General features: G+C 44.2%; 1 protein-coding gene across 5 annotated transcripts in view; it reads right to left on the bottom strand.

Moving 5' to 3' along the window:
- The window catches only part of LOC121279359 (KH domain-containing, RNA-binding, signal transduction-associated protein 3-like), a 220,957-nt gene that overhangs the window by 125,730 nt on the left and 69,485 nt on the right, over positions 1-25,742 (bottom strand). For all 5 annotated transcript variants that reach the window (XR_005943370.1, XR_005943371.1, XM_041190546.1 and 2 more), the window contains 2 exons: positions 15,493-15,609; positions 5,048-5,194 (listed from right to left, as the gene is read on the bottom strand). Coding sequence is in view for 3 of the 5 variants with exons in the window: in XM_041190546.1 (XP_041046480.1) it covers positions 5,048-5,194; positions 15,493-15,609 (264 nt within the window). In the remaining 2 variants the exon portion in view is untranslated. The remainder of the gene's footprint in view (positions 1-5,047; positions 5,195-15,492; positions 15,610-25,742) is intronic.

The following is a 25,742-nucleotide window of genomic DNA, read 5'->3' as shown; positions in this document are numbered from 1 at the left end:
GCCTGTATATTTGCAAGCTACACTGCAAATACTGATTGTGGCAAAAGTAATCAATTGATTGTAATGCACTTTGGGTGTGATGAGATAGTATATAACTCAAGATCTTGCTTTTACTTTCTATTAAATCCAAACTTAAAGTAAGAAAACAAATGAGTTGTTTGGAAGGTTGGCCCTGAGGGACCAATAACGTTCTACATGCTATCATAATGCTGATGCACTATTCACTAGTATAAATTCACTTCCCTCAATCTATTGGCCTCTCTAATCTAATTCTTCCAAAAAATGCAAAGTTATTATTTATACAACAGCAACTTGTATTTCTATAATGCATTTAGTGCAAGAAATCTTTTTTAGGCACTTCATAGTAACTGAGCAAGTGGGAATTTAGGTAAGATTACCGAAGGCAATCAACAAGAAAGATTTTTAAAAGACAAGCAGCAGCAAGACAAATGGTATAAGGAGGGAATTCCAAACAGCAACTCCTAATGCCGTTACCATTAACAAGTGTAAATTGAAAGTAACTGAGCAGGAAAACTAGAACAAGATCTGATGTGTCTCGTTTTCACTAATTTAACAAACTATTCAAATTTTTGCTTCCGTCTTTAACTGTGAATTGACTGACTAGCGCATTATGGGCGGAATTTTCTGAGCTGGTGGCGGGTGTGATAAGTGGCGTGCAGGGAAAACATGGCACAATCTGCTTCACGACGGCGTGAAGGCAGGTCGCGATTGCCCGTTAAGCCAGCGAATGGCGGGAAGCGTTTCCCGCCATCGGTTGGCTGGGGGCTAATTGTAATACATCAACATATAATTAAAAGGCAATCCGGCTAGACTCTTGGAACTCTGTCCATCCACGTTGGCAGGAAAGCACGCTGATGAGTTTCACAACAGCACATTGGCAATGTGCAATTGGTGGCTTTCACTTTGGGGGAATTGTGGTGAGTGAGCAGCAGAATTCTTCACAGCTCTCCTGTTGTTTACAGACCTCAGAGGTGCCAGGGGGAACTGATGGCTGGCCCGAGGCGACTGCTGTGGTGGGGCTGTTGGGGGGCGGTGACCAGTGCTGCCGTGGCACTGCATCCCGTGCACAGGCAACCAGGTGGGGGGTCAGGGTAAGCGAGGGAAGTGGCCACACATTAGGGACACCTGTATAAACTGACCATGCCTCGGCAACTGAGACAGATCAGGCGCAGCCACACAGTGACTCCCACACAGTGGGGGTCAGGGTCCTAGTCTGCCTGCCCATGCAAGCAACACTGAGGCACCAAAAAACCACCAAGCACTCCATACCTCACCCATCCCCCGACCCCTCCAGCACAAACCTCGAATCTGCCACCACTTTATTGGACGGTGGAGCAGCTGGACTGTACACATTGTACAATCTCCTTTCCAACGCTGGCCATGTAGCAGTCACTGCTGGAGGTGCTCACATGGATCCTGATGACCTAGCTGTATGCCTGATGGCCGACAGAAACCGTAGAAGACCAAGGAGGGAGCAACTGAGGCTCCTGACTGTGCAAAGGCAGGAGCAGCAACCTCATGAAGAAAGGGCTGCAGGGGCGCATGCACATGCTACCCAGGAGTGACAGGGAGCCGTGGCTGGTCGGTGCCTAGCGACACCCAGGATCTAACGATGCCGCCTGTCACTCCTGCAGATGACTAAGAACCAGTGTCGCCAACGACTGCACACGGCCACAGATGCCATCTTCTCCATGGCACACAACATTGTGCATTTCACCCAGGAAGGGACAGCTAGGATGCAAGTGCCATCGGATTGGCCTAGGCCTCCGGATTCCCACAGGTGCAGGGTGCGACTAACTGCACTCATGTGGTGCTCAGGTCTCCGTCGCTACACTCGGTGGATTTCATCAACTGCAGGGGCTTCCACTCATTGAACGTGCAGCTGGTATGAGACCACCTGAAACGCATCCTGCAGGTGTGTGCACGGTTTCCAGGGAGTGTGCACGGTGCCGACATCCTGAGTCATTCACAGATCCCTGCAGTCTTCCAAGGTCTACAGAGGCTGCAGGGCTGGCTCCTTGGGGACAATGACCTGCAGAGGCCGTGGCTGATGACACCCGTGCGGCAGACTCAGACTGCAGCAAAACAATGCTAGTAGTAAGCTCATGCAGCAGCTCGCAACTTGGTGGAGCAGACCATCAGGCTGAAGATCAGGTTCCAGTGTGTGGACCAGTCTGGTGGAGCCCTGCAATATAGTCCACAAAGGATGTCATGCATCGTTGTAGTCTGTTGCGCCCTTTACAACCTGCCACTCCCAACAGGGTGACGAGCTGGCTGAGGAGGAGATGGAGGAGCTGGAGGTCTCCTTGGATGAGGAGGATGCTGACAGACATGAGGGTGAGGGAGTCCTTGATGGTGACGATGACAGGGATGAGGCTCTTGCACTGACTAGGCAAGGCAGGTGCACTCGGGAGGCCCCCATATCTGCCAGATTTGTGGAGGATGATGATGACGAAGACGACAACAACATGCAGTAGGTGTCCCTATAGATCCTCACATCGCAGTTGTGAATGTTTGATTCCAGTCTGGCTTATCACAGCGCCAATACCCCCTGAGAGAATGCTCCTGTCATGGAGATGCAGCGGAGACCCTAATAGTCGTTCAATCACAGGAGGATGAGGACAACATGCAGTGAGGACGCTCTATAGATCTTCACATAGTCTCTGAGAATGTCTGACTCCTATCTGGCCGAGGGCAGTTCGCTTGCGCTCCATGATCAGGGACATCTCAGAGACGCAGCCATGAAACTTTTGATGCATCTGATGCTCTGTCCGCCTTCAGCACCTCAGCCCTTCAGAAGCTGATGCACAGCATCATGGTCGCAGATGTGGTGTGATGCAGACCAGACCCACCTGCTGAGAGTACACAGAGAGAATGAGAGAACTCTGTGGTGCCTGCCCACTACATTGTGGCAGCAATGACCAGCACTGCCAAGGTGCAGGCATCAGTCATGTTCCCAGGGAGTATGAGGCTGGACCATCACTGTGATCTGAAGTCTGCACAGGGAAGAGGGCCTGAACTCAGACACCTGCCTTTATCTTGTGCAGAAAGGTTTTACATCTGAGTGACAAGAGCACTGCTCATCAGAACAAGGAGCCACAGGCAGGGAGACATTCTTAAGAGTTTATTGACAATAGTGAATATTATGTACAAGTGATCAACACCCATGCCCAGCTAGGCATCAGTGATGGAGTTCAGCTCGCTCAGAGTGATGTCCTGGACCAAGGTCTCCATAGCAGCCGTCATTCTGCCAATGTTGACCTCAGTGTGTTGCAATGCTGGCGCTATCACCTCAGCCTGAAGACAGACAGACTCCTCCATCGTGCTTTGCAATCTGAGGGGAGTGAAGCGGACATCCCTCCTTGATATTCCCCAGCTTGCCTTTGCAGCTCCAGCAACTGTGACATGACCATGTCCAGAGGCTCGTCACCTGACTCAGTCTCAGCAACATTCTGGCCTCCAGCAGTGCTCCGTGTGCTGGGGACCCGGGAAGTCCCTACCTCTGCCTGCTGTGGATCAGAAAGTACGATGTGCTCGCCGGATTGTGATCCCGAGGCTATTCTAAAGCTAGGTCCCACCGAGGTGTGTCTCTGCGCTGGTGGAGGGTGTGGGTGAGTGCTGTGATGGGATTTCAGGGAGCATGCCTTCAGATTCCTCTTCAAAGGTTTCTTCAGGGCTTGATTGGAGGCCCTCGGTCATGTACTCTGTCGGCTATTTGGCAGATGTGCCTGCGAAAGCAAGGGGAAATAATTAGTGCATGGCAGTGGCCTGTGAAAGAGGACACATCACTCACGGCATGGTTGCCTGTATGATGTTGCACTGCTGGATCCTCACTTGATATAGCAGCGCTGACCTCACCATCAGCACAGGTCCGGTCCCAGTCATCACTGGCCAGCTGGATGGCTGTGTTTTTGAATTCTGTCAGAACTTTGATCTCCGGCATCCCTCCACCTGTGACCTTTCCCTCCTGTGTGCCAGTCTGTCCTGAATGGATAGAGATGGGGAGAGTGTATCAAGGTACCTGCCAGGCCAGATGATAATTATACCTGGCCTGTGTGGGCAGTGAGTGGTTCCATTGATGGACTGAGGACAATGCAGTTGTATGTGAAAGAGTGAATGTTGATGTCCCTTGCACTGGCAGTGAGTGAGGGTGAGGGCCCTGTGGACGTGTGATGGGTTTGTGAGTGAGAGAGTTCGGAGTGATGAAAAGCACGACTTACCCTGGCGGAACGGAGGAGATGATTTATCCTTTTGTGGCACTGGGTGTCCGTCCTCTTCCACACGGCGTTTGCGCTGACCACCACCTCCCAAGCCAGCTTGTTGACTTCGCTGCCCATCCTGTGGCCAGAGTGGGGGTAGAGCACATCGTAGTGGGCTTCCACGGCATCCAGCTGTCGCTTGAGGGGCCAGTTGTTGAAGTGAGGGCTGCAGTCATTTTTCCTTTGCTGGCCATGACTCCCGGGCAGTGGTGGTGATAAGCGCTGTGCTGGCGGCTGCCTTTTAAAGATGGCGGCCAGCGTGATGCAACAACGAGGTGATGTTGGGCGGGCAAAACAGCGTGTTTTGCAGGAGTGAATAAATAATGAGGCGGGTTCGGGATGATATGGCGGGAAAAACACCTCATTTTCACTGGCGGGTAGGACTCCATTTCACCCGCTCACTACCACACTTAGTGCAAATCTGGGAAAATTCCACCCCATATTGCAATCGAACCTGATGACATGGTTTAAATAAGAGTAAAATGGGATCCAAGGTGGAATTTTTCCCACAAAAATGGCAATAGAATTCTGGAACAAGATACCAGCGAAGACATCAATGAATAACATAAGTGGATTTGAGGTGACTAGGTGTGTTTATGGAGAGGAGGCATATGGTGAGATGACAGACTACAGGCCTATTTAGTTGGAGCTAATGGCATTTCTTTGTTTTAAAATTTCTAATTTCCATATGTATTCCTAGAATTATTATATGCTAAAATTATCAATATGAAACTTAGGGTTGTGTGAAGAATTATTTGAACACTGACCGGTATGAGAAACTTCTTTACTTCCTCTAGAGCATGTCCCATTCTTGCGTATGCCTCTGATGGTGGAGCAAATACTTCAATCAATACATGCAGGTCTTCATTAAGATGTGCATATTTAGATTCCCCACTCTTCCTTAGTTCCTCTTCCTTAAAATTACGTAAAACAGAAAAAGAAAGAAAACCATTAGCCGACTCTTTCATACATCACCACAACAGCAATAAAATGGCTCTTTACTGTACATTCAACTGTATGTTTTTCGTGCACTCTTGTTTAGTATAAACTGCATTTGGTATATTAAGGCTGCAGCTGTGTTATATGCTCTCTGTACTGCAGGTACTCTACAAAAGATAGCACAAGGTTCAATAAGGCCAGAAAATAGGTGATATGCAATTATTTCCTGTTGCTTCTGATGCAAACAACATGTAAACTTTGTGCTGCCGGCTCAATAATAGGTGTTTGTATGCAGCCAGTACTAAGTGCGTGCTGAGAGACTACACGCCTGAACAGGATGTGCAATATCATGAGAGACGAGCACACATAAAGCTAGCCTGCACCTCTTAAAGGGAGCAGCATTCTGGAAAAAGCAGGTTCTGGAACTGGTTGTGAAAGAGCATTATCAACTGCACAATATGCCGAGATTTTCCAACTCTTCTCTGGGGATTTGGTTGAGGAAGTGCAGGGGGAACAGATATCATCTATCCACAGAGGGGCTAGGACGTCCTCCAGTCAAACTCTTAGAAGACAGTGGGAGCAGATAGCTGTGGCAGTCAATGCCAGAGTGCAGCTCTGAGGACCTAAATGCAGTGCTGCAAGAAGTTTAATGACCTCACACAATTGGTCAAGGTCAGGAAATGCATCTTCAAATGTCATATCGCTCTAATCACCCACTAGCCTCACATGCAGCTCAATGAACAACATTCATTTCTTGCCAATCAACAACAATAAATACTCATACCTAACATTCATAAATTTACCTCACCTTTGCAAACTTAACATTGCTGCAAGCCTCGCTACCACATCCCAGATTGAACACACTGCCAGTTCTTCAGCCACGATGGCCACATCACCCAAACTGCACCATGATCACTGATATACTTTCTTCTCTCTTACAATGTAAGATATCACATAACCACCAACTAGCAGGGTGCACATTTGCATCTATATGCCCTGATACTTGTGGTGGAGGAGATGCTCACCATCACATCAGTGACTGAGGCCATAGCCTCAAGTGGAGCTGAAACCAGTAGAGATGACAGTTTGTGCATACTTAACCCCCTTCTCTCATCCCCCTTGTCACACAAACTTGATTTACAAGCTGCTGGTAATTTTAAGCGCCTCGCTCATGCTTCATCCTACCCCCATTCCCTCATGTAACAAAGGAGAAAGGCACAAGAACTGACTAGGCAAGGCAGTGGGGGGGCAGGGGGGGAGAGAAGAAAGAGAGAAAATGGTGGAAGACCAGAAAGATAATGATAAGGAAAAAAAAAGTAGAGTCACTCAATCACATAATTGTAGCCAGCAGCTCAGATATTGGCAATGTGTGCACTTTAAAGTTTACAGGCATAATCTGCTTTTGGTAGGACACCAGGCTGAAGTAGTTTGGGGTCAGTGAAAGAAAGGTGGGTGTAGTTCACCACAAGGTGAGGTCGCAGAGGAGTTCTGCTGCAGAGGACTCAGATCAGGACCTACGGAAAAAGGCCAATGGGCATATACACCAAAATGCTTGGTGCATTGGCAAGCCTGCTAGAAAGCCTGCAGGCACCATCAAGGAGCATGGCAGCAATTTGGCACAGGGATTTACATAAGGGCTTAGAGTCCATCCTTTCCAACATGGAAATGATGGCTAACTTAATTAGCAAACTTGTGGGCCCACTGTGATGCAGCATCAGATGTCACAGCTTCCACTGCAGCACAAGCCCAATTCACCCAACATCTAGCTGCTATGGTGAGAGCTTAGACTGAAGCCATGCAAGCTCAGTTTGCTGACATCATAATCATAGATACCAGTGTGCAAATGATTAAACAGCAATCTGGCCTCCAGCACATTACTAGAATTGCTGATATGCTGCTCTATTCAAGTGATAATGGCTCAGTGGAGCACAAACCTGCTGTCTTCTCTTAGGATGACAGCAATAAAACTCCTACCACTGCCACTCTAAATGCCCTTGTCGTTACCTGTCAGCCAAGACTTTCATCAGCATCTACTGGGATAGCATTGCATAGATGCACTAGGACAGGCAAAGCCACGTGGAACAGCGGCAGTAAGTGGACTTTTATATGGAATATTAAATAGTTTAATTTATAAAGTTGATTTGGAATGTTGGCATTGTAGTGGCTTTTATATCCTGGCCAAGAAGTTGCAATAGTCAGCAACAGAGGGAAGGTAAACTATGGGGCTATGGGTGAATGGGGAGTTGCAGTTGCTTTCACTGTTACTGCAGTCAGATAAGCTGATGACAGACCACCCAAATAGAAGGAGGTTGCCACCTGCCTTCCTCCTCCCTATACACCTGCTCGCAAGAACTGTGTCCTCATGATTGCACTGTTTTATGTAACAGACTATCAAGAATTGAGACACACACTCTGCCGAGTACTGCAAGGCTCCTCCAGAGCAGTGCAGTCAGTGGATGCACTGCTTAAGCATCCCACTGGTCTGCTCAATTACATTTTGTATGGCGGTTGGTTTTCGTAATTTGAATGCTGGCCGTGTGTGTGTGGATTTCCCACCACCAGAGTCATGAGTCTTCTTGCTCAGTAGCCACCTTCTGGCTTGTTTTAGTGCTCAAATGCAAATGGTATAGCAGACTGCTAGATAATGAAAACATCATACCTGCTGCCAAGATACCAGGCATTGACTTGCATGATGCATTGACTACAGTCAGACATCAGCTGGATTGTGGAAAGCTAATCCCTTCCATTTGTAGTACATTTCAGAATTTACGTATGATGTCCATAAAGTGACATGTATACACCTAATGGCATCTTGTACCTTGGGGAAGCCTCCAATCCTGGTTAAGCCACAGCTCACTCCACCTGCTTCTCTGTATTACAATCTCCTTGCATAGAATCTCAGTAGTCTGCCCTTATCCAATGGGTGGCAAGTGAGCAATGTTACAAATATTTCCTGCTTCAGCCTGAAAGGAGCCCAACTCAAAGGTTCAATACATGGTCAAATTCACAGCCACTGGCAATGTCATCCTCACCCTGCTCAAAGGTTGGAGGTCTACCTCCAATAGGTGGCAGATTTCTGTGAGCACCTCGGTTAGTGAAATAAAGGTAACTAACGCACTGTTCCTCATTGATGTTTAGGTAAGAAAATTTCTCCCTTAGCATCTTGCTAAGAGCCCCACTTCCCACCTCTTTTCTCTTTGAACAGTTTGACCTCCTCAGTGTCACCTCTGCACATTCTCCCTGTTGTGCTGCAGGCAAAGTGGGGTAGAATCTACAATATCCATGTCTGGTGCAAGCATAACTCAGTCAGAACCAAGGTCTTCATCACATGCTATACCACTCCCTGTGGACATCTTTAAAGGAACAGCACAAACCATCAAACCTACTAGCAGCGGTTAGTGGAAAATCAAAAATAAACAAAGTAGTTGAAAATCCCATCAAATAATGGTGTTGGGGTGTCCTTCCTGCTGCTGAGGGCATGTTCAGTTGTGCAAGGCTAAGAGGTGTTAGCTGAATAATTCAGGTCAAAAACGAAACACTGGCATCAAATCTGCTGACCGACATAATGAACTATGCATGCTGCATACTTCTAGCACGTATTCCGAGCTAACGTCCTTTCCAAAATGGAATCCAGAGTGGCTAGCACATGTGCCGCAAACACTGTTTTGGACCTGAACAACATCCACAGCACCAAAAATGTGAACACTACACAAACAAGTTTTGCATTTAATATTTTTGCAATAAAGCCCTAGGTTGGCAGTACTATGGAATTTATCCCTTTTACATTCTAGTTTGCATTTCAAAGCATTGAAAAACATTCAAGTAACTTGGGATGTACAAACTTTTCAACAGAGATAAGTTTGGGCTACAATTTTCTGGTTGCACTCTTTTTCTCAGTGGTAGCTAACTTGGATGATCAGAAAAGATGTGTCTACCTCGGTCTTTGCTTTTATGACTGATGTGCCCAGGAGTGCAACACCAAATCATTTGCTTCACAGCTCTATCACTGATGTTAAAGTGCTCTGAGAAATGTGAGCATTTAACTTTTATTCAATTATTGGACATTTCTTCAAAACGTTTTTGATGGCACAAATTGCAAACTCAGCCAGACAGCAGCAGTTTCCTTAATGCCATGACATCATTCTCAATGAGCTGGTGCTGCTATTTAAAATAGAATCCCATGAAAGGCCCAAGTCTGTGAGCTTTCAAGATATCCAAATTAAGAACTGGAGACCCCAGGAGAACAAAACAAACAAAGCGAGACTCATTTAGACTCCAGCTGCATTAACACAGGATAGTACATTACTATAACAGTTGCCAACTTGCTCATGCAATCAAAAGAACCCATTTTATCGTCTCCAGTTCATAAGCAGTTCCACAGCCTTCCATTAGCCAACACAAGTGTCCATTCTTAATTTGGGAATCTAGATAATAAATGTCAGCAGGCTATTTACCTTGGAGAACTTAACAGTCAAGCCTAATCCTTATCCAACATCTACACTAGTGCATTTTTCAGCAATAGTCTTGGATAGCAATCAATAGTGGGAACCTGGGTTGAATTTTCCACTTATTCTTGGACACTAAGGACAGATTTACTGATTAACTGTTGTCCTGGCTGACACACTTCAACACCATATACCTGGTCTGTAAGGATTAATAAGCACATAAGGCAATGTTATATCCACCATACTGCCAGGCAAGTAATCCTCAATTTTCCAAGTAGTTGAGATTATGGTCCAGTTAAAATGCTATAAGGTGAAAGTAACACATTTTTAGAATAGCAACAAAATTCAAAACTCAACCTGTTATTTTAATTTCCCCTAGATCACATTGGGGGGATGGTGCGGGTTGGGTGGAGCAGTCACTGGCTCGTTAAAAGTCTTGTAGAATAAGAAATGGATTCAACATTTCCACCAGATGAAATTACATAAAATACTTCAAATTTCATCAGCCTATGTATAGGTCTTTAAACTTTAAAGATTAATTTTGAAGGGTCTTTGAAGAAAACTGCTTTTTAAGCACGTTTGTGTTGAAAAATAAACTGTCAGGTCAGAACTAACATCACAGTTCTATTCAGAGCCTCTGGTATTACATGAACAGAAATAAAATTAATTTCAATAGCTATCACAAATATAAATTAAAATAAATATTTAATACAGCACATTTGCTGGTGACTTCAATGTCTCTTGGATGAATGTTTAAAAATAGATGAGAGAGATCCAGTGAGGAAGCATTTCCTTGGCAACAGGAATTTCCTTAACATTAATGTTTGGCTGAAGCCAAAAAGCAAGTCTGCAGTTGCCAAAAAACTTTCCTCAAAGGAGTCTTTTGAATTTTTAAGCCACCAAATTGTGGACTGCCAAAGGAATGTTAGGATGCTCTCTGAATTTCTACCTTGTATATAAAAAACATCTTAATAGAAAAAAAAGCTATGTCTCCAAAAAAATCTTTACTCCTAATATTTAAGAACACAACAATTAGAACATAAATGCGCACATCCCCTATACATGTGGACACAGCCAGGGTCGAATTTAAATGCCATTATTCTGCATGTTTATATGCTATTTATTGCACTAATTTCCTTCATTGCAAAACTTGTTCCATAAGGTATTATACCTAAGTTTTTATGACTGGGGAGCATCTAGCGCAAGGTATGAGGGGCATTTAAAATTATAAGCAATGCAACTGATTGCAGATGAGCAGTTCTTCCATTGGGCTTCCTCCAAATTATAAATAGCTGTAAAATGCAGGAAGCAGCAAAATTATGTGTCTTTAAACTTGACATAATGATCTTAACTCCCTTGATAGAAGTTATATGCATGTCTCTTTACTCATCAGCTACATGCAACATTAGTTTTGCTTCCTTCCCTACTAATTTTGTGGGTGAAAGCTGGGGAGGGGAGATGTGGGGAGGGGCAATTTTAGTCTAACTGATCAGGCAGGAAACACAGGAATGGAACTTAGTTTACACCCAATCCAATATTACTGTTCACTGGCTTCAACGGAGAGTTAAATAGGGCAGGATGTAAAGTCACCATTGCAAACAAAATGTGGTCAATTCATCAACAGATGGGTGAAGTTAAAATCGGCCTCCTAGTTCATTGCATCTAGCAGCCTGGGCGTCAATGTTTACTGCAGCAGGGAAAGAGGATCTGCAGAAGAACAGCAGCGAACACGGGACCAAAGAAGATTGGGGATACGGAGGCTCTGTCAATCATTTTTAAATAAGAAATAACCAGAAGATTATGTTGTCGACCATGAAATAAAAGCCTACAGCATACTTTAAAGATGGTCACAAACACAATCCTTAAGATTAGATTGTTAGTAGTGTCCAAGGCCCAATCATGTTCAACTGCTTCATCAATGACCTTCCCTTCAACATAATGTCAGAAATTGAGATGTTTGCTTATGATTGCTGTATTCAGTACCAGTTGGAATGCCTCAGATACTGAAGCAGTCCATGTCTGCATGCAGCAAGAACTGAACAACATTCAGGCCTGAGCTGATGAGTGGCAAGTACCATTCACGCCACACACATGCCAGACAATGATCATCTCCAACAAGATGTTTCCCCATGGAGGAGTTCAATGGCAGTCGTGCCATAGAATCACTGACTCTCTCACCATCAACATCCTGCAGATTCCCATTGACAAAAAAAACTTAACAGGGCTAATGGTACAAATACTATGGCTACATGAATGGGTCAGAGGCTGGGTAATCTGCAGTAACTTGCCTCCTAACTCCCAAAAGCCTGTGTACCATCTACAAGGCACAAGTCAGGAATGTGATGGAACACTCTCCACTTGCCTGGTTAAGTGCAGCTCCAACCATGCAAGAAGCTCGACAGCACCCAGAGCAGCCAGCTTGACTGGCACCCCATCTACCACCTTGAACATTCACTGTCTCCACCACCAGCACACAGTGACAACTGTGTGCACCATCTACAAGTTACACTGAAGCAACTAGCCAAGACTGCTTCAAAATCACCTTGCAAACCTACCACCTCTACCATCTAGGACTTGGGAAGTAGTCGCTTGGGAACATCATTGGCAAGTTTTTGTCCAAGCCACACACCATCCTGACTTGGAATTATATTGCCATTCCTTCAATGTCATTGGGTCAAAAACCTGGAACTCCCACCCTAACAGTACTATCGGTGTACATACACCAGATGGACAGCAGATAACTAATTCATACAAATGACTTGGATGAAGGGACAGATGGTATGGTTGCTAAATTTGCTGACGACACAAAGATAGGTCGGAAAGTAAGTTGTGAAGAGAACATAAGGAGGCTACAAAGTGACACAGATAGTTTAAGTGACTGGGCAAAGACCTGGCAAATGAGGTATAATGTGGGCAAATGTGAAATTGTCCATTTCGCTGGAAAGAATAAAAAAAAGCATATTATCTAAATGGTGAGAGATTGCAGAGCTCCGAAATTCAGAGAGATCTGGATGTCCTAGTGCATGAATCACAAAAGGCTAGTATGCAGGTACAGCAAGTAATTAGGAAAGCTGATATTGTATATTGCAAGGGGAATTGAATACAGAAGTAGGGAGGTTGTACAGGGCACTGGTGAAACCACATCTGGAGTACTGTGTACATTATCTGTTTCCTTACTTAAGAAAAGATATAAATGTGTTGGAAGCAGTTTAGAGAAGGGTTACCTGGCTAATACCAGGAATGGGCAGAATGTCTTATAGGGAGAGGTTGGACAGGTTAGGCTTATATCCACTGGAGTTTAGACGAATAAGAGGTGACTTGATCAAAACTTAAGATCCTGAGGGCTCTTGACACAGTGGATGTACAGAGGATGTTTCCTCTTGTGGGAGGATATAGAACTAAGGCTCGTGGTTTAAATGTAAGGGGTCGCTTGTTTAAGACAGATGTGAGGAGGAATTGGTACTCTGAGGTTCGTGAGTCTTTGAAACTCTCTTCCTCAAAAGACATTTGAAGTAAGGTCTTTGAATATTTTTAAAGGAAAGCTAGATAGATTCTTGATTAACAAGGGAGTGAAAGGTTATCGGAGGTAAGGAGAAGTTTACAATCAGATCAGCCATAACCTTACTGAATTGCGGAGCAGGCTTGAAGGGCCGAGTGGCCTACTCCTGCTCCTAGTTCGTATAAGTGTTTTTGTTTACAGGGTATCAATGTTGGTAATATCATTGTAGGCACTGACAGCTCACTGCAAAGCAGAATTAGCTTATGGTCAGGATTTTCCCCTCGGCGGTTTGGGGGCAGGGCCCGCTCGCCGAGGGGAAAATGACGTGGGATGATGTTGGGAGGAATCCCCGACGTCATCTCGGGCCATTTAAATCTTAAGGAAGGCAGTCAGACAGCAAAATCAACTGTCTGCCGGCCGACCTGTCAATGGCCAATTAAGGCCATTGACAGGCTCATTAAGATAGTTAAATGCCCTGCCCGGCCAACCTTAAGGCTTGGCGGGCAGGCCAGGAGCCCCAGCAGCCTGTAGATTATTAACGAAGCTTCATCCACTGGTGGGATGAACTTTCATTACCGTTTTGTAAAAATTTAATAAATTTTATGAGTTTATCAACATGTCCCATCTCGTGTGACATTGTCACATGAGGGGGACATGTTAATAATTTTAAAATGTCTCTATTTTTTGACTTTACTTACCTTTCACTAAACTCCCTGAGACAGGACTTTGCCTCAGGGAGCAGTGCGCTCTTTCACGCACATGTGCAAAAGAGTGCACTTTGGCAGTTGGGGATCCCTCCCCCTGGAGCGCATAGTGCTTCCTGTTGGGCAGGCCGCTGGGCAGGCCTTAATTGGCCCGCCCACTCAAAATGGTGGCGGGCCCCATTTAGGCGGCGGGGTTCGGCTGCCTGTCCGCCAGCGAGCTGGTGGGGCCCACCCGCCAGCCATGGGCTAAATTCTGCCCTATATGGTTCGGTTGATTATAAAAGAGGCACAAGTTTGTTATCACTGTTTAAATTTTCCTTATCTATACTTCCATTCCCTGTTACAGGAAACTGAAGCCTACTATATGTAAATGACAACAGGGAGGTGCAATTGCCTGATTTTCTTCCTTATGCATGCTGCCAAGTCCAGGTATCAGCAAGAGAGAATTAGTGGACCATCTTGGAGCAATCCTACCCTACAAAATATTGGAGGGAGATGGTCTTGCAGTTTGCTCTTTTTCTTTCATTAAGGCCTCGATAACCTCTTCACTGGGGTCCCTTGGATCGTGAAAAGCCTTTACTTAAATTTTAAAAATAAACCTGAGGTTCTGAGGTTTTCAAGAAGGAGTTAGATATAGCTCTTGGGGCGAAAGGAACCAAACGATATAGGGAGAAAGCGGGAGCAGGCTATTGAGTTAGATGATCAACCATGATCATGATGAACGGCAGAGCAGGCTCGAAGGGCTGAATGGCCTACTCCTGCTCCTATTTTCTATGTTTCTTATGCCAATTTAAATGTATCTCTTTTCTCCTGTAGTGTGCAGTAGGTGTAGCACTGCCCATTTTACTACTTAGCAGCAGCATGCCCCCGAACGGCATGAATATCACCCAGAGTCAGCACTGTTATTATTCAACGCTTATCCAGATAAATGTGCCAGGACAGACTGGCAGACAGAAAGCTAGCCTTACATCTCTTATAATGTTAAATTACATTACAACAAGCAATACCTTACCCTGACAGAGCCCTTAAATCTTAACAGCAGTCATCATGTGAACAAAATAAACATTACAATTGACAATGTAAGGTACAAAACAAAAAGTCTAAGGTGATTAAGTTTAATTCTCTGTAACTTGTTGCTTTTCAAATAGGGTTCATAAGAATGTAAGAAATAGAAGCAGAAGTAGTCCATTTGGCCCCTTGAGCCTGCTCTGCCATTCAATAAGATCATGGTTGATCTGACTGTGCAATAGCTCCACTTTCCTGCCTGCCACCCATAATCCTTGGCTCCCATGCAGAGCAAAAATCTAACCTAACTCAGCCTTGAATATATTCCAGCCTCCACTGCTCTTTGTGTAAGAGAATTGCAAAAGTGCTCTTAGATTTTTAAACTTTACAAATGTTATTACAGTATAAATCAAAACAAAATGTTAATAATCTTAATAGATAATGGTAATAAACTACTGAAATAATTACATAAACTAATCCTTCATTATATCTACTTCAAGCAATATTTCAGAATAAGTAAGAAACAGTTGAGAAAACAAGTGCAGGAGGGGAAAAGCAAAGAGGAAAAATATTGCTCTGATATCCCTTTGAGCTACGAATGTTATCTTAACAAACCTTACCTTTGCTTTGTCCCGCATGGATCCTTTACCCAAAATGGACATTTTTGTCAGTGTTTCTTCCTGCAACCTCTTCAAAGAATTACCACGTGGACCCAACAGTTTACCGACAAAGTTAAACTACAAGTAATGGGGGAAAAAAATCATATTAATTCAAATATAGTTATTAGAAAAAGAATATCCTGGAATGTAGTGAATTATCAGTACAAGTGCAAGACTCTCTTAAAAAGTAGTATCAACCAGAAGTCACAATTTTCCTCATTCAAGAAATAGGTGCCTGCCATTTCTGGTTCTGTTTCAACTGGCACCAATTAGTCACATCTCCAAATATCACAGATTTGAAAAAGAACCAAAAGGGTAGTGAGGGGAACTCCAGACATTTCACCGATGGTGATTTTTTTCAGAAGATGGGAAACATCTTACAAATCACTTCAAACTAAAGTTAGATCATCTTATTGTACTGCAAGTATTCTTGGCTCTCATTACGAACTCACCAAAGATTTTAAACCTTAGATTATGTTTGGCATGAGCGAGGGTTGGATGTTAGAGGCTGAAAGATAATTCTCATTCTTATATCTTTTAAGTGACTGGTTTTAAATTTCGCATCAGGTTCTGTGCCCAACATTGCACTTAATGTCATCTCACTGTAGAAGGTACAAAAGACATCCCAAGAATGCTTCAAAATTAAGTAGTAAAAGGAAAGGAGGAACTTAAAACAATCACAATCACTAGGGAACAGATACTCGTAAAACTATTTGAGCTAAAGGCTGGCAAATCTGCAGGACTTGATGGCCTGCATCTTAGAGTCTGAAAAGAAGTGGCCATTATTGAGGAGGTAATAGCAGGGCATTAAGAAATAATGTTAGACTAATTTATTAGAGCTCTTTGAGGAAGTAACAAGCAAGGTGGATAAAGGGGAACCAGTAGATGTAGTGTATTTGAATTTCCAAATGACATTCGATAGAGACCACATCAAAAGGTTACTTCACAAACTATGAGCTCATAGTGTAGGCGGTAACATGGATACAGTAAAAGCAAGTACTGTAGGTGCGGAGTGCCACAGGGATCAATGCTGGGGCCTCAACAATTTACAATCTATATTAATGAGTTGGAAGAAGGGTCCAAATGTATGGTAGCTAAATTTGCCGATGACACCAAGATAGGTAGTAGCGTAAGTTGTCAAGAGAGGTTAGTCTGCAAAGGGGTATAGACAGTTTAAGTGTGTGGGCAAAAATTTGGCAGATGGAGATGGAAAAATGTGCATATGCCCACTTTGGCAGGAAGAACAGAAAAGCCATATATTATTTAAATGAAGTGAGATTGCTGAACTCTACAGTACACAAGGATCTGGGTATCCTGATACAAGAATCACAAAAGGTTAATATGCAGGTACAGCAGGTGATTAGGAAGGCAAATGGAATGTTGCCTTTTATTGCAAGGGGAACTGAGAATAAAAGCAGGAAAGTATTGCGACAGCTGGACAGGGCTTTGGTGAGACCGCATCTAGGGTACTGTGTACAGTTTTGGACTCCTTACTTCAAGGATATAATTCCATTAGAAGCTGTGTAGAGAAGGTTCACTCAACTGATTCCTGGGATGAAGGGGTTATCTTATGAGGAAAGGTTGAGCAGGTTGGGCCTATACCCATTGAAGTTTAGCAGAAAGAGAGGGGAGATCTTATTGGAACATATAAGACCCTGAAGTGTCTTGACAGTGTGAATGCTGAGAGGATGTTACCCCTTGTGGGAAAGACCAGAATTAGGAGAGGCAGTTTAAAAATAAGGAGTCTCCCATTGAAGATGGAAGTAAGAATTTTTTTCTCTCAGAGGGTCTTTAGTATGTGGAATGCTCTTCCCCAGAGAGCAGTGGAGGACGGGTCATTGAGTTAAATAGATTTTTGATCAACAAGGCAGTCAAGGGTTATTGTGGGCCTGGGGGAGGTGCGGGGCGGCAGTGGTGGGAAACAGAAGACTGGAGTTGAGGCCACAATTAGATTAACTGCGATCTTATCTTGAGTGGTTAAATGGGCTATTCCTGCTCCTAATACTTATGTTAATGACAATATTACAACTGTGTTATTCTAACATTTTCAAGCTGTGGCTGCACCTTTATCTGAGAAAAATAAACTACAAGCACGACCTAACGATACTCAAATTTGGCTTCTTGCTCCTCCTGCACCGGAATCCCACCCAAGTAGATACAGTAGACAAGTGAGGCAACGTTACTTTGTTGAGTCCCACGCAATACTGGAGCTCACAAAGCATTTCAAATATCGGAGAATGCAAGATATGATGCTATTAATAAAGTGAACCCAACATAATGGCATAACTTCAAATGTCCTACAAGATTTGGACAATACAAACAAGGCCACGTTTATCGCTCATCCGTGGTTGCCCCTTGATGCTGGTTGTGCCCCTTCTGCTAGAACCACTACATGCTTTGCATTGACGGTGCATTGACATTGGGATTGCTTGGGAGAATTCCATGACCCTGACCGAAAAATGAAGTGACTGATATGTATTTGACAGAACAGTCTCTGACTTATGAATGAAACTTGAAAATGCGTTGGCCCCACAACTTTTTACTTTTAAATTCGCTGATGGGATATGGGTGTCACTGGCAAAGCCAACATTTAACGCCCAGCCCTACTACCCTCAAGAACTCAGGTCTCCAGAAGATTAGCTGTACCCCATGTTGTCCTTGTCTTTCTCTGAAGTGGCAGTCAGGAGCTTTATTATCCCGCCATTCTTTCATGGATTGTGAGCATCGTTCACAAGGACAGTATTGCTGCTCATCCCTAAATGCCCTTGAGAAGGTGGCGGTGAGCCACCTTCTTGAGCTGCTGCAGTCATCTAGTGTCGTTACAATCAGAGTGCAACTAGGAAGGGCGCTCCAGGATTTTGACCCAGTGACAGTGAAGGAACAGTGCTTTAGTTCCAAGTTAGGATGGTGTGGGGCTTGGGAATTAGCAGCTGATGGTGTACCATGCATCTGCCGCCCTTTTCCTTCTAAGTAATAGAGGTTGCAAATTTGGAAGATCGAAGAAGCCTTGGTGAATTGCTGCTGTGGATTTTGAAGGTACACACACTGCTGCCACCATGCGTCGGTGGGAATGAGGGAATGAATGTTTAAGGTGCTGGATGAGGTGTCAATCAAGGGGGTTGCTTTGTCCTGGATGGTGATGGGTTTCTTGAGCGTTGTTGGAGCTGCACTCAGAGGCAGGGGCAGAGTATTCCATCACACTCCTGACTTGTGCCTTGTACATGGTAGGCAGGCTTTGGGGAGTCAGGTGAGTAGCCCAAAGAATTCCCAACCTCCAACTTGCTTTTGTTGCCTCAGTATTTACATGGCTAGTCCAGTTAAGCTTCTGGATGATAATGGTGCTGATGGTGGGGGATTCAGTCGTGGTAATGCCATTGAATGTCATGGGGAAATGGTTACGTTCTCTCCTGTTGGAGATGGTCATTGCCTGAAACTTGTGTGGCACAAACGTTACTTACCACTTATCAGCTCAAACCTGAATGGTATCCAGGTTTTGTTGCATAAGAACACAGTCTGCTTCAGTATCCGAGTTGTCATCAATGTACTGATCATTGTGAGATCTGTCAAAGCAAGCTTGACAAATACTATGCAACTTCCTATGGATCATATATTCTGTAACCGAAGCTTCTTGAAATAGGAAAAAAGGGAGTGGGTCAATTAACTGGAGCAATTAAACAAGGTATCTACTTTGAAATTTTTTAACTTGATTTCAGAATGTGGCTATCACTGGCCTTTATCAACATAAATATATAAAGAGTGAAGAATGCAAATGTTCTGGGCAGAAGGTTAATGCTACACAGGATAGCCAAATTATTCAGCTAGTTGGTAAATCCCCTTGTTAGTTATCCAAGGTTCACTATCATGCTAGAGTATCCAATCCCAATGCATCAGATATGCTTCGATTAGTATTAACTAGATACTAGAAGGTATCCGGAAATGAGATTGGTTTCCAAACAAGCTACAAATGCTGATATTAATGCCTGGCTTAGATCAATCCACAACCTCCTCAACATTTATTTCATTTCAAGGTCATTAACACAAGCTGTCATGAAAATAAATGTTTGAAGATATAAAGGAAAATAATTATTTATATCATATTAAAAGACTGGCATGTCTGCCAGATACAATTTTCCCCTATCTCCCCCTTTCCCCACCACACAAATGCTTCCAGCTCTTTTGATTTCTCTACATGAAGTGTGCAAATTTTCTAAGAAAAATAAACTCTAATGAAATTTACATTTCTCCTCTCCTGAGAAATTATTCCTGTCAAGAAAGGACTCTTTCTCACCAACTGCAGATACTATTCAACAATGGCTGATGAGCCATGTCATCACTGATGACATGATAAGTTTGTATCCAGAATTTTTTTCATACGTTCATGGGGTGCAGGCATCACAAGCCAGGCCAGCATTTAATGCACGTCCTCAATTACCTTAGGGAAGATGGTGGTGAGCTGCCTTCTTGAACCACTGCAGGCCATGTGGTGTAGGTACACCCACAGTGCTGTTAGGAAGGTAGTTCCAGGATTTTGGCCCAGTGACATTGAAGGAATAGCTATATAATTCCAAGTCAGACGGCTGTATAGCTCAGTGGAAAACTTGCAGATGGTGTTCCTATGCATCTGCTGCCCTTGTCCTTCTAGCAGTAGAGGTCACGGGGTTGGAAGGTGCTATCAAAAGAGCTTTGGTGAGTTACTGAAGTCCTTCTTGTAGATGGCACACACTGCTGCCACTGTGCGTCAGTGGTGGAGGGGGTGAATGTTTAAGGTGGTGAGTGGGATGCCAATCAAGCGGGCTGCTTTGTCCTAGATGGTATCGAGCTTCTGGAGCGTTGTTGGAGGTGCACTCATCCAGGCAAGTGGACAGTATTCCATCACGCTCCTAACTTTGTGTGTTGCAGATGGTGGATAGGCTTTGGAGTGTCAGGAGGCAAGTTATTCACAGCAGAGTTCCTACCTCTAACCTGCTCTTGTGGCTGGTGTTTATGTGGCTGATCCAGTTCAGTTTCTGGTCAATGGTAACCCCAGGATGTTGCTAGTGGGGGATTCTGCAATGGTAATGCCATTGAATGTCAAAAGGAGATGGTTAGATTCTCTCTTGTTGGAGACGGTCATTGGGTGGCACTTGTTACTTGCCACTTATCAGCCCAAGCCTGATAGCTGCCCAGGTCTTGCTGCAGATAAAAGCAAAATACTGTGGATGCTGGAAATCTGAAACAAAAACAAAAATTGCTAAAAAACTCAGATCTGACAGCATCTGTGGAGAGGAAGACTCTTCATCATAAGATGACTCGAAACGTTAACTCTGTCTTCCCCTTCACAGATGCTGTTAGACCTACTGAGTTTTTCCAACAGTATTTGTTTTTGTTTCAGGTCTTGCTGCACAAGGACACTGACTGCTTCTGTATCTGAGTCACCACAAATGGTGCTGAACATTGTGCAATCATCAGTGAACATCCCCACTTATGATGGCGGGAAGGTCACTGAAGAGGCAGCTGAAGATGCTTGGGCTTTGTACACTATCCTGAGGAACTCCTGAAGCAACGCCCTGGGACTCAGGTGATTGACCTCCAACAATCACAATCATCTTCCTTTTTAAAAATATATTCATGGGATGTGGGCTTCGCTGACTGGGCCAGCATTTATTGCCCATCTCTAGTTGCCCTTGAAATGGTGGTGGTGAGCTGCCTTCTTGAACTGCTGCAGTCCATGTGGTGTAGGTACATCCTCAGTGCTGTTAAGGATGGAATTCCAGGATTTTGTATTAGATATAACTCCAACCAGTGGAGAGTTTTCCCCGACACCCACTGACTTCAGTTTTGTTAGCACTCCTAGATGCCACATTCTGCCTTCACATCAAGGGCAGTCACTCACCTCACCTTAAGTTCAGCTCTTTCGTCCATTTGGACCAACACTGTAATGAGGAGAGGAGCTGAATGGCCCTAGAGGAACCCAAACTGAGCATCAGTGAGCAGGTTATTGTTAAGTGCTGCTTGATAGTGCTGTTGACGACCCCAATGATGCAGAGTAAGGGAAATCTATTTGGTCAGCAGCTGATGGCAAATGTAATTATTATTTTGGGAAAGGGAGGATGAAACATCCAGATTAACAGATAGATTATCAAAATGGCATGGCCTGTCTCCAGCTAAACCTACAATGTTGCAAATGGCAATTAAATGAGCCCACCTCAAAGTAACCCTATTAGGAGAATCTTAAACTAACCCACCAGGTAGGAAACTGGAGTTCACTTCAACTCTTGCTATTAAAGCTCATATGGAAGAAAATTGAGAAATATCACCAAACTTTTTGATCCGAAACAGGTTAGCTTTCTAAATTTTCTTTAAAAACCCGAACCTAAATCAATTATTTAATTTTAATTTGGATGACTGAATCTGTAAGGTCTGTGCTACTTGCACCTTCCTGCAGGGGAAGCAGAACTTATCAGAATATGACCTTTCCAAATACACTTGGTCTAAGCATCAAATGCAACTTTCACACTTCAAGTTACATTCTCTGAACACAGAACAAAACAGTACCATGTGAACCGAAATGTTATAGCACATGCTATAAAATGTAAGCAGATACATTTTTTGAACAATGGTCATGATTAATTCCCTGAAGATAGAAATTGTCAAGTAACTAAGAAGCCAGTGAATTAATGTCTTGCTGCAAGGGTCAGTCTAAACTCAGTCTTTATTAGTTCCTCCTAGTTCAAACTCTTCAGAGAAGTGCTGACAAAATGAATTTGAGCCAGGCCCATTAAAAAATAGAAAACCATCTAATTAGGTTGGGAAAAATGCCAAGGGCAAAGCTAAAGTCGAGAATATATTTCAGTATATGGAAAACTAAATTCTATCTTCCACTTGGTGTTTGGGTCTCTCGAGTCTCACTTTTTTTCGTAGCTTCTTAAATCCAGTGAGAAAACCTACACTCACCTGAAGTGCAGAGTTAATTTTGTAAGGAATCACAAAAGCTCATCTCATTGAATCCTGTTTGAATAATTTCAAGCACTCACTTTTCCCAATCTTTGTAACTTTCTGCAGCCATAAATCTTAAAAAAATTCTGCGTTCCTCCAACTTTGGCCTCTACTGCATCCCTCATACGTACATCCCAACATGTGGAACCATGTTTTTAATCATCCAGACCCTAACTTCTGGAATTCCTCCCTCACCCTCTCCATTTGCTTCTCCTCCTTTAAAACCCTTTTTAAAACCCGTTTAGTCAACCAAACTGTTAATCACCCCTGTTAATACTAAAATCTTCAGCTCTTCAGCTTGTCCGAAGGTTTTGTTTGATAGACTTCTGTGAATCGACTTTTCATGTCTGTTTTAAAAAAGTTTAATAAAGCTTCTGTGATATTTATTAACATCTCCCATCTCGTGTGACATTGTCACATGATGGGGACATGTTAATAACTTTTTTATTATTCTATTTTTGAAGTCTGAAACACTGTCAATGATCTGCCTGAGGCAGCACTTAGTCTCAGGGAGATGTGCGCTCTTTCGTGCGCATACGCAGAGGAGCGCACTGACAGTTGGGGAATTCCTCCCCCCCACCCAGGAAACACATAGCGCTTCCTGTGGGGCGGCTCTTAATTGGCCCGCCCACTTAAAATGGCGGTGGGGCCCATTTTGGTGGCAGTGATCGACTGCCCGCCCGCCGCCGAGCCGGTGGGGCCCACCCGCCCATCAAGAGCAAAATTCTGCCCATTGTCACTATTGCTGAGATTTAGGTAATTTCAGTTTTTTCTATTAATTGAATTTAAATTCCATCAGCTGCCACAGTGGGATTTGAATCCATGTCATTAGCCTAGGCCTGTAAATTACTAATCCAGTGACAATATCACTATGCCACAATCACCCCCTTCAACATAAAACCTCCAAAACCCCTTCACAGAAGCATTAAAAAGCAAAATTTGACACCAAGTCACATAAGGAGATATTAGGGCAGATGACTAAAAGCTTGGTCTAAGTAGATTTTAAGGAGCATCTTAACACAAACAACAGATATTATTTATATAATATAACATCCCAAGGGACTTCACAGGAGCATTATAAAGCAAAGTATGACACCAAGCTACATTAGATCACATAACCAAAAGCCTGGTCAAACGGTAGGTTTTAAGAAGTGTCCTAAAGGAGGAAAGCAAGATATGAACATATGAGTTAGGAGCAGCAGGCAATTCAGCCCCTTGAGCCTGCTCCACCATTCAATAAGAACATCGATGATCTGTTTGGGCCTCAGCTCCACATTTGCCTATTCCTGATAATCTTTGACCCCGTTGCTAGTCAAGAATCCATCTATCCCTGCCTTAAAAATATTCAATGACCCTGCCTCCACCACTCTCCAGAGAAGAGAGTTCCAAAGATTCATGGCCCACAAAGATTTTTTTTTCTATTTAGTGATGTGGGCATCAATGGTTAGGCCAGTATTTATTGCTCATCCTTGGTTGCTCTTGAAAGTGGTGGGGAGCCGCCTTCCTGAGCCGCTGCAGTCCCTGTGATCTAGGTACACCCACAATGCTGTTAGGGAGGGGGTTCCAGGATTTTGACCCAGCAACAGTGAAGGAACGACAATATATTTCCAAGTCAGGATGTTGAATGGCATGGAGGGGTACTTACAGGTGGTGGTGTTCCTTTGTATCTGCTGCCTTTGTCCTTCTAGGTTGGAGTCATATCTAGCACAAAGATTGTGGTTGTTGAAGGTCACTCATCTCAGCTCCAAGGCATCACCACAGGAGTTTCCCAGGGCAGTGTCCTCAGCCCAACCATTTTCAGCTGCTTCATCAATGACCTTCTTTCCATCATAAGGTCAGAAGTGGGAATGTTTGCAGTAAAATTCATGCAACACAAGTATCAGGCAAAAAGAGAGAATCCAACCATCGCCGTTTGACGTTCAATGGCATTACTATCACTGAATCCCCCACTATCAATATCCTGGGGGTTGCCATTGACCAGAAACTGAACTGGACTAGTCATATAAATACTATGGCTACAAGAGCAGGTCAGAGGCTAGGAATCGTGGGACGAGTAACTCGCCTCCTGACTCCCCAAAGCCTGTCCACAATCTACAAGGCACAAGTCAGGAATGTGATGGAATACTCCCCACTTGCCTGTATGTGTGCAGCTGTGGGTTTGGAAGGTGCTGTCCAAGGAGTCTTGGTAATTTCCTGCAGTGCATCTTGTAGATGGTACACACTGCTGCTACTGTGCATCAGTGGTGGAGGGAGTGAATGGTTGCAGATGTGATGCCAATCAAGTGGACTGCTTTGTCCTGGGTGATGTCCAGCTTCTTCAGTGTTGTAGGAGCTGCGCTCCCTGGATGTTGATAGTGGGGGATTCAGTGATGGTAATGCCATTGAATGTTAAGCGGCGATGGTTGGATTCTCTCTTTTTAGAGATGGTCATTGCCTGACACTTGTGTGGCACCAACTTTACTTGCCCTTGTCAGCCCAAAAATGGATATTGTCCAGGTCTTGCTGCATTTGGACATGGACTGCTTCAGGCTCTGAGGAGTCGCGAATGGTGCTGAACATCGTGCAATCATCAGCAAACCTCCCCACTTCTGACTTTTTGATGGAAGGAAGGTCATTGATGAAGCAGCTGAAAATGGTTGAGCTGAGGACACTGCCCTGGGAAACTCCTGTGGTGATGTCCTGGAGCTGAGATGAGTGACATTCAACAACCATAACCATTTTCCTTTGTGCTAGATATGACTCCAACCAGCAGAAAGTTTCCTTCCCCCCACCAATTCCCATTGACTCCAGTTTTGCTAGGGCTCCTTGATGCCACACTCTGTCAAACGCAGCCTTGATGTCAATGGCAGTTACTCTCACGTCAAGTGGTCTCAGATATGTGGTCAGAAGTTCAACTGGGGCCAAGTATGACACAGACTGGTTCAGACTCATAGGGGTTGAATTTTACATTGATTAGGTAAGCGCACCTCTGGCCCGCTCGGGAGTGAAATGCACAAGATGACTTTGAGCGAGCAATCCAATGTCATCCCGCACTCGCGCAATATTTCAGTCGGTGGGCATGGGCAAAAGTCGGAAGCATGCCTGCCGACAATTAAGAGGGAAATTAAGCCTATCAACAGCACATCTGTCTGTCATTGTATGTAGTTCTTCCAACCTTATGGTTGGCGGACGGGCAAATTGGCCAGGCAGCCTTTGCATTTTTCAACAAACCTCTTCCACGGGCGGGATGAGATTTC

Source organism: Carcharodon carcharias, chromosome 6 (genome assembly GCF_017639515.1).
Source record: "Carcharodon carcharias isolate sCarCar2 chromosome 6, sCarCar2.pri, whole genome shotgun sequence".
Classification (NCBI taxonomy): Eukaryota; Metazoa; Chordata; class Chondrichthyes; order Lamniformes; family Lamnidae; genus Carcharodon; species Carcharodon carcharias.
The sequence above is the reverse complement of the archived record's forward strand: the minus strand, read 5'-3'. Positions and strand labels throughout refer to the sequence as shown.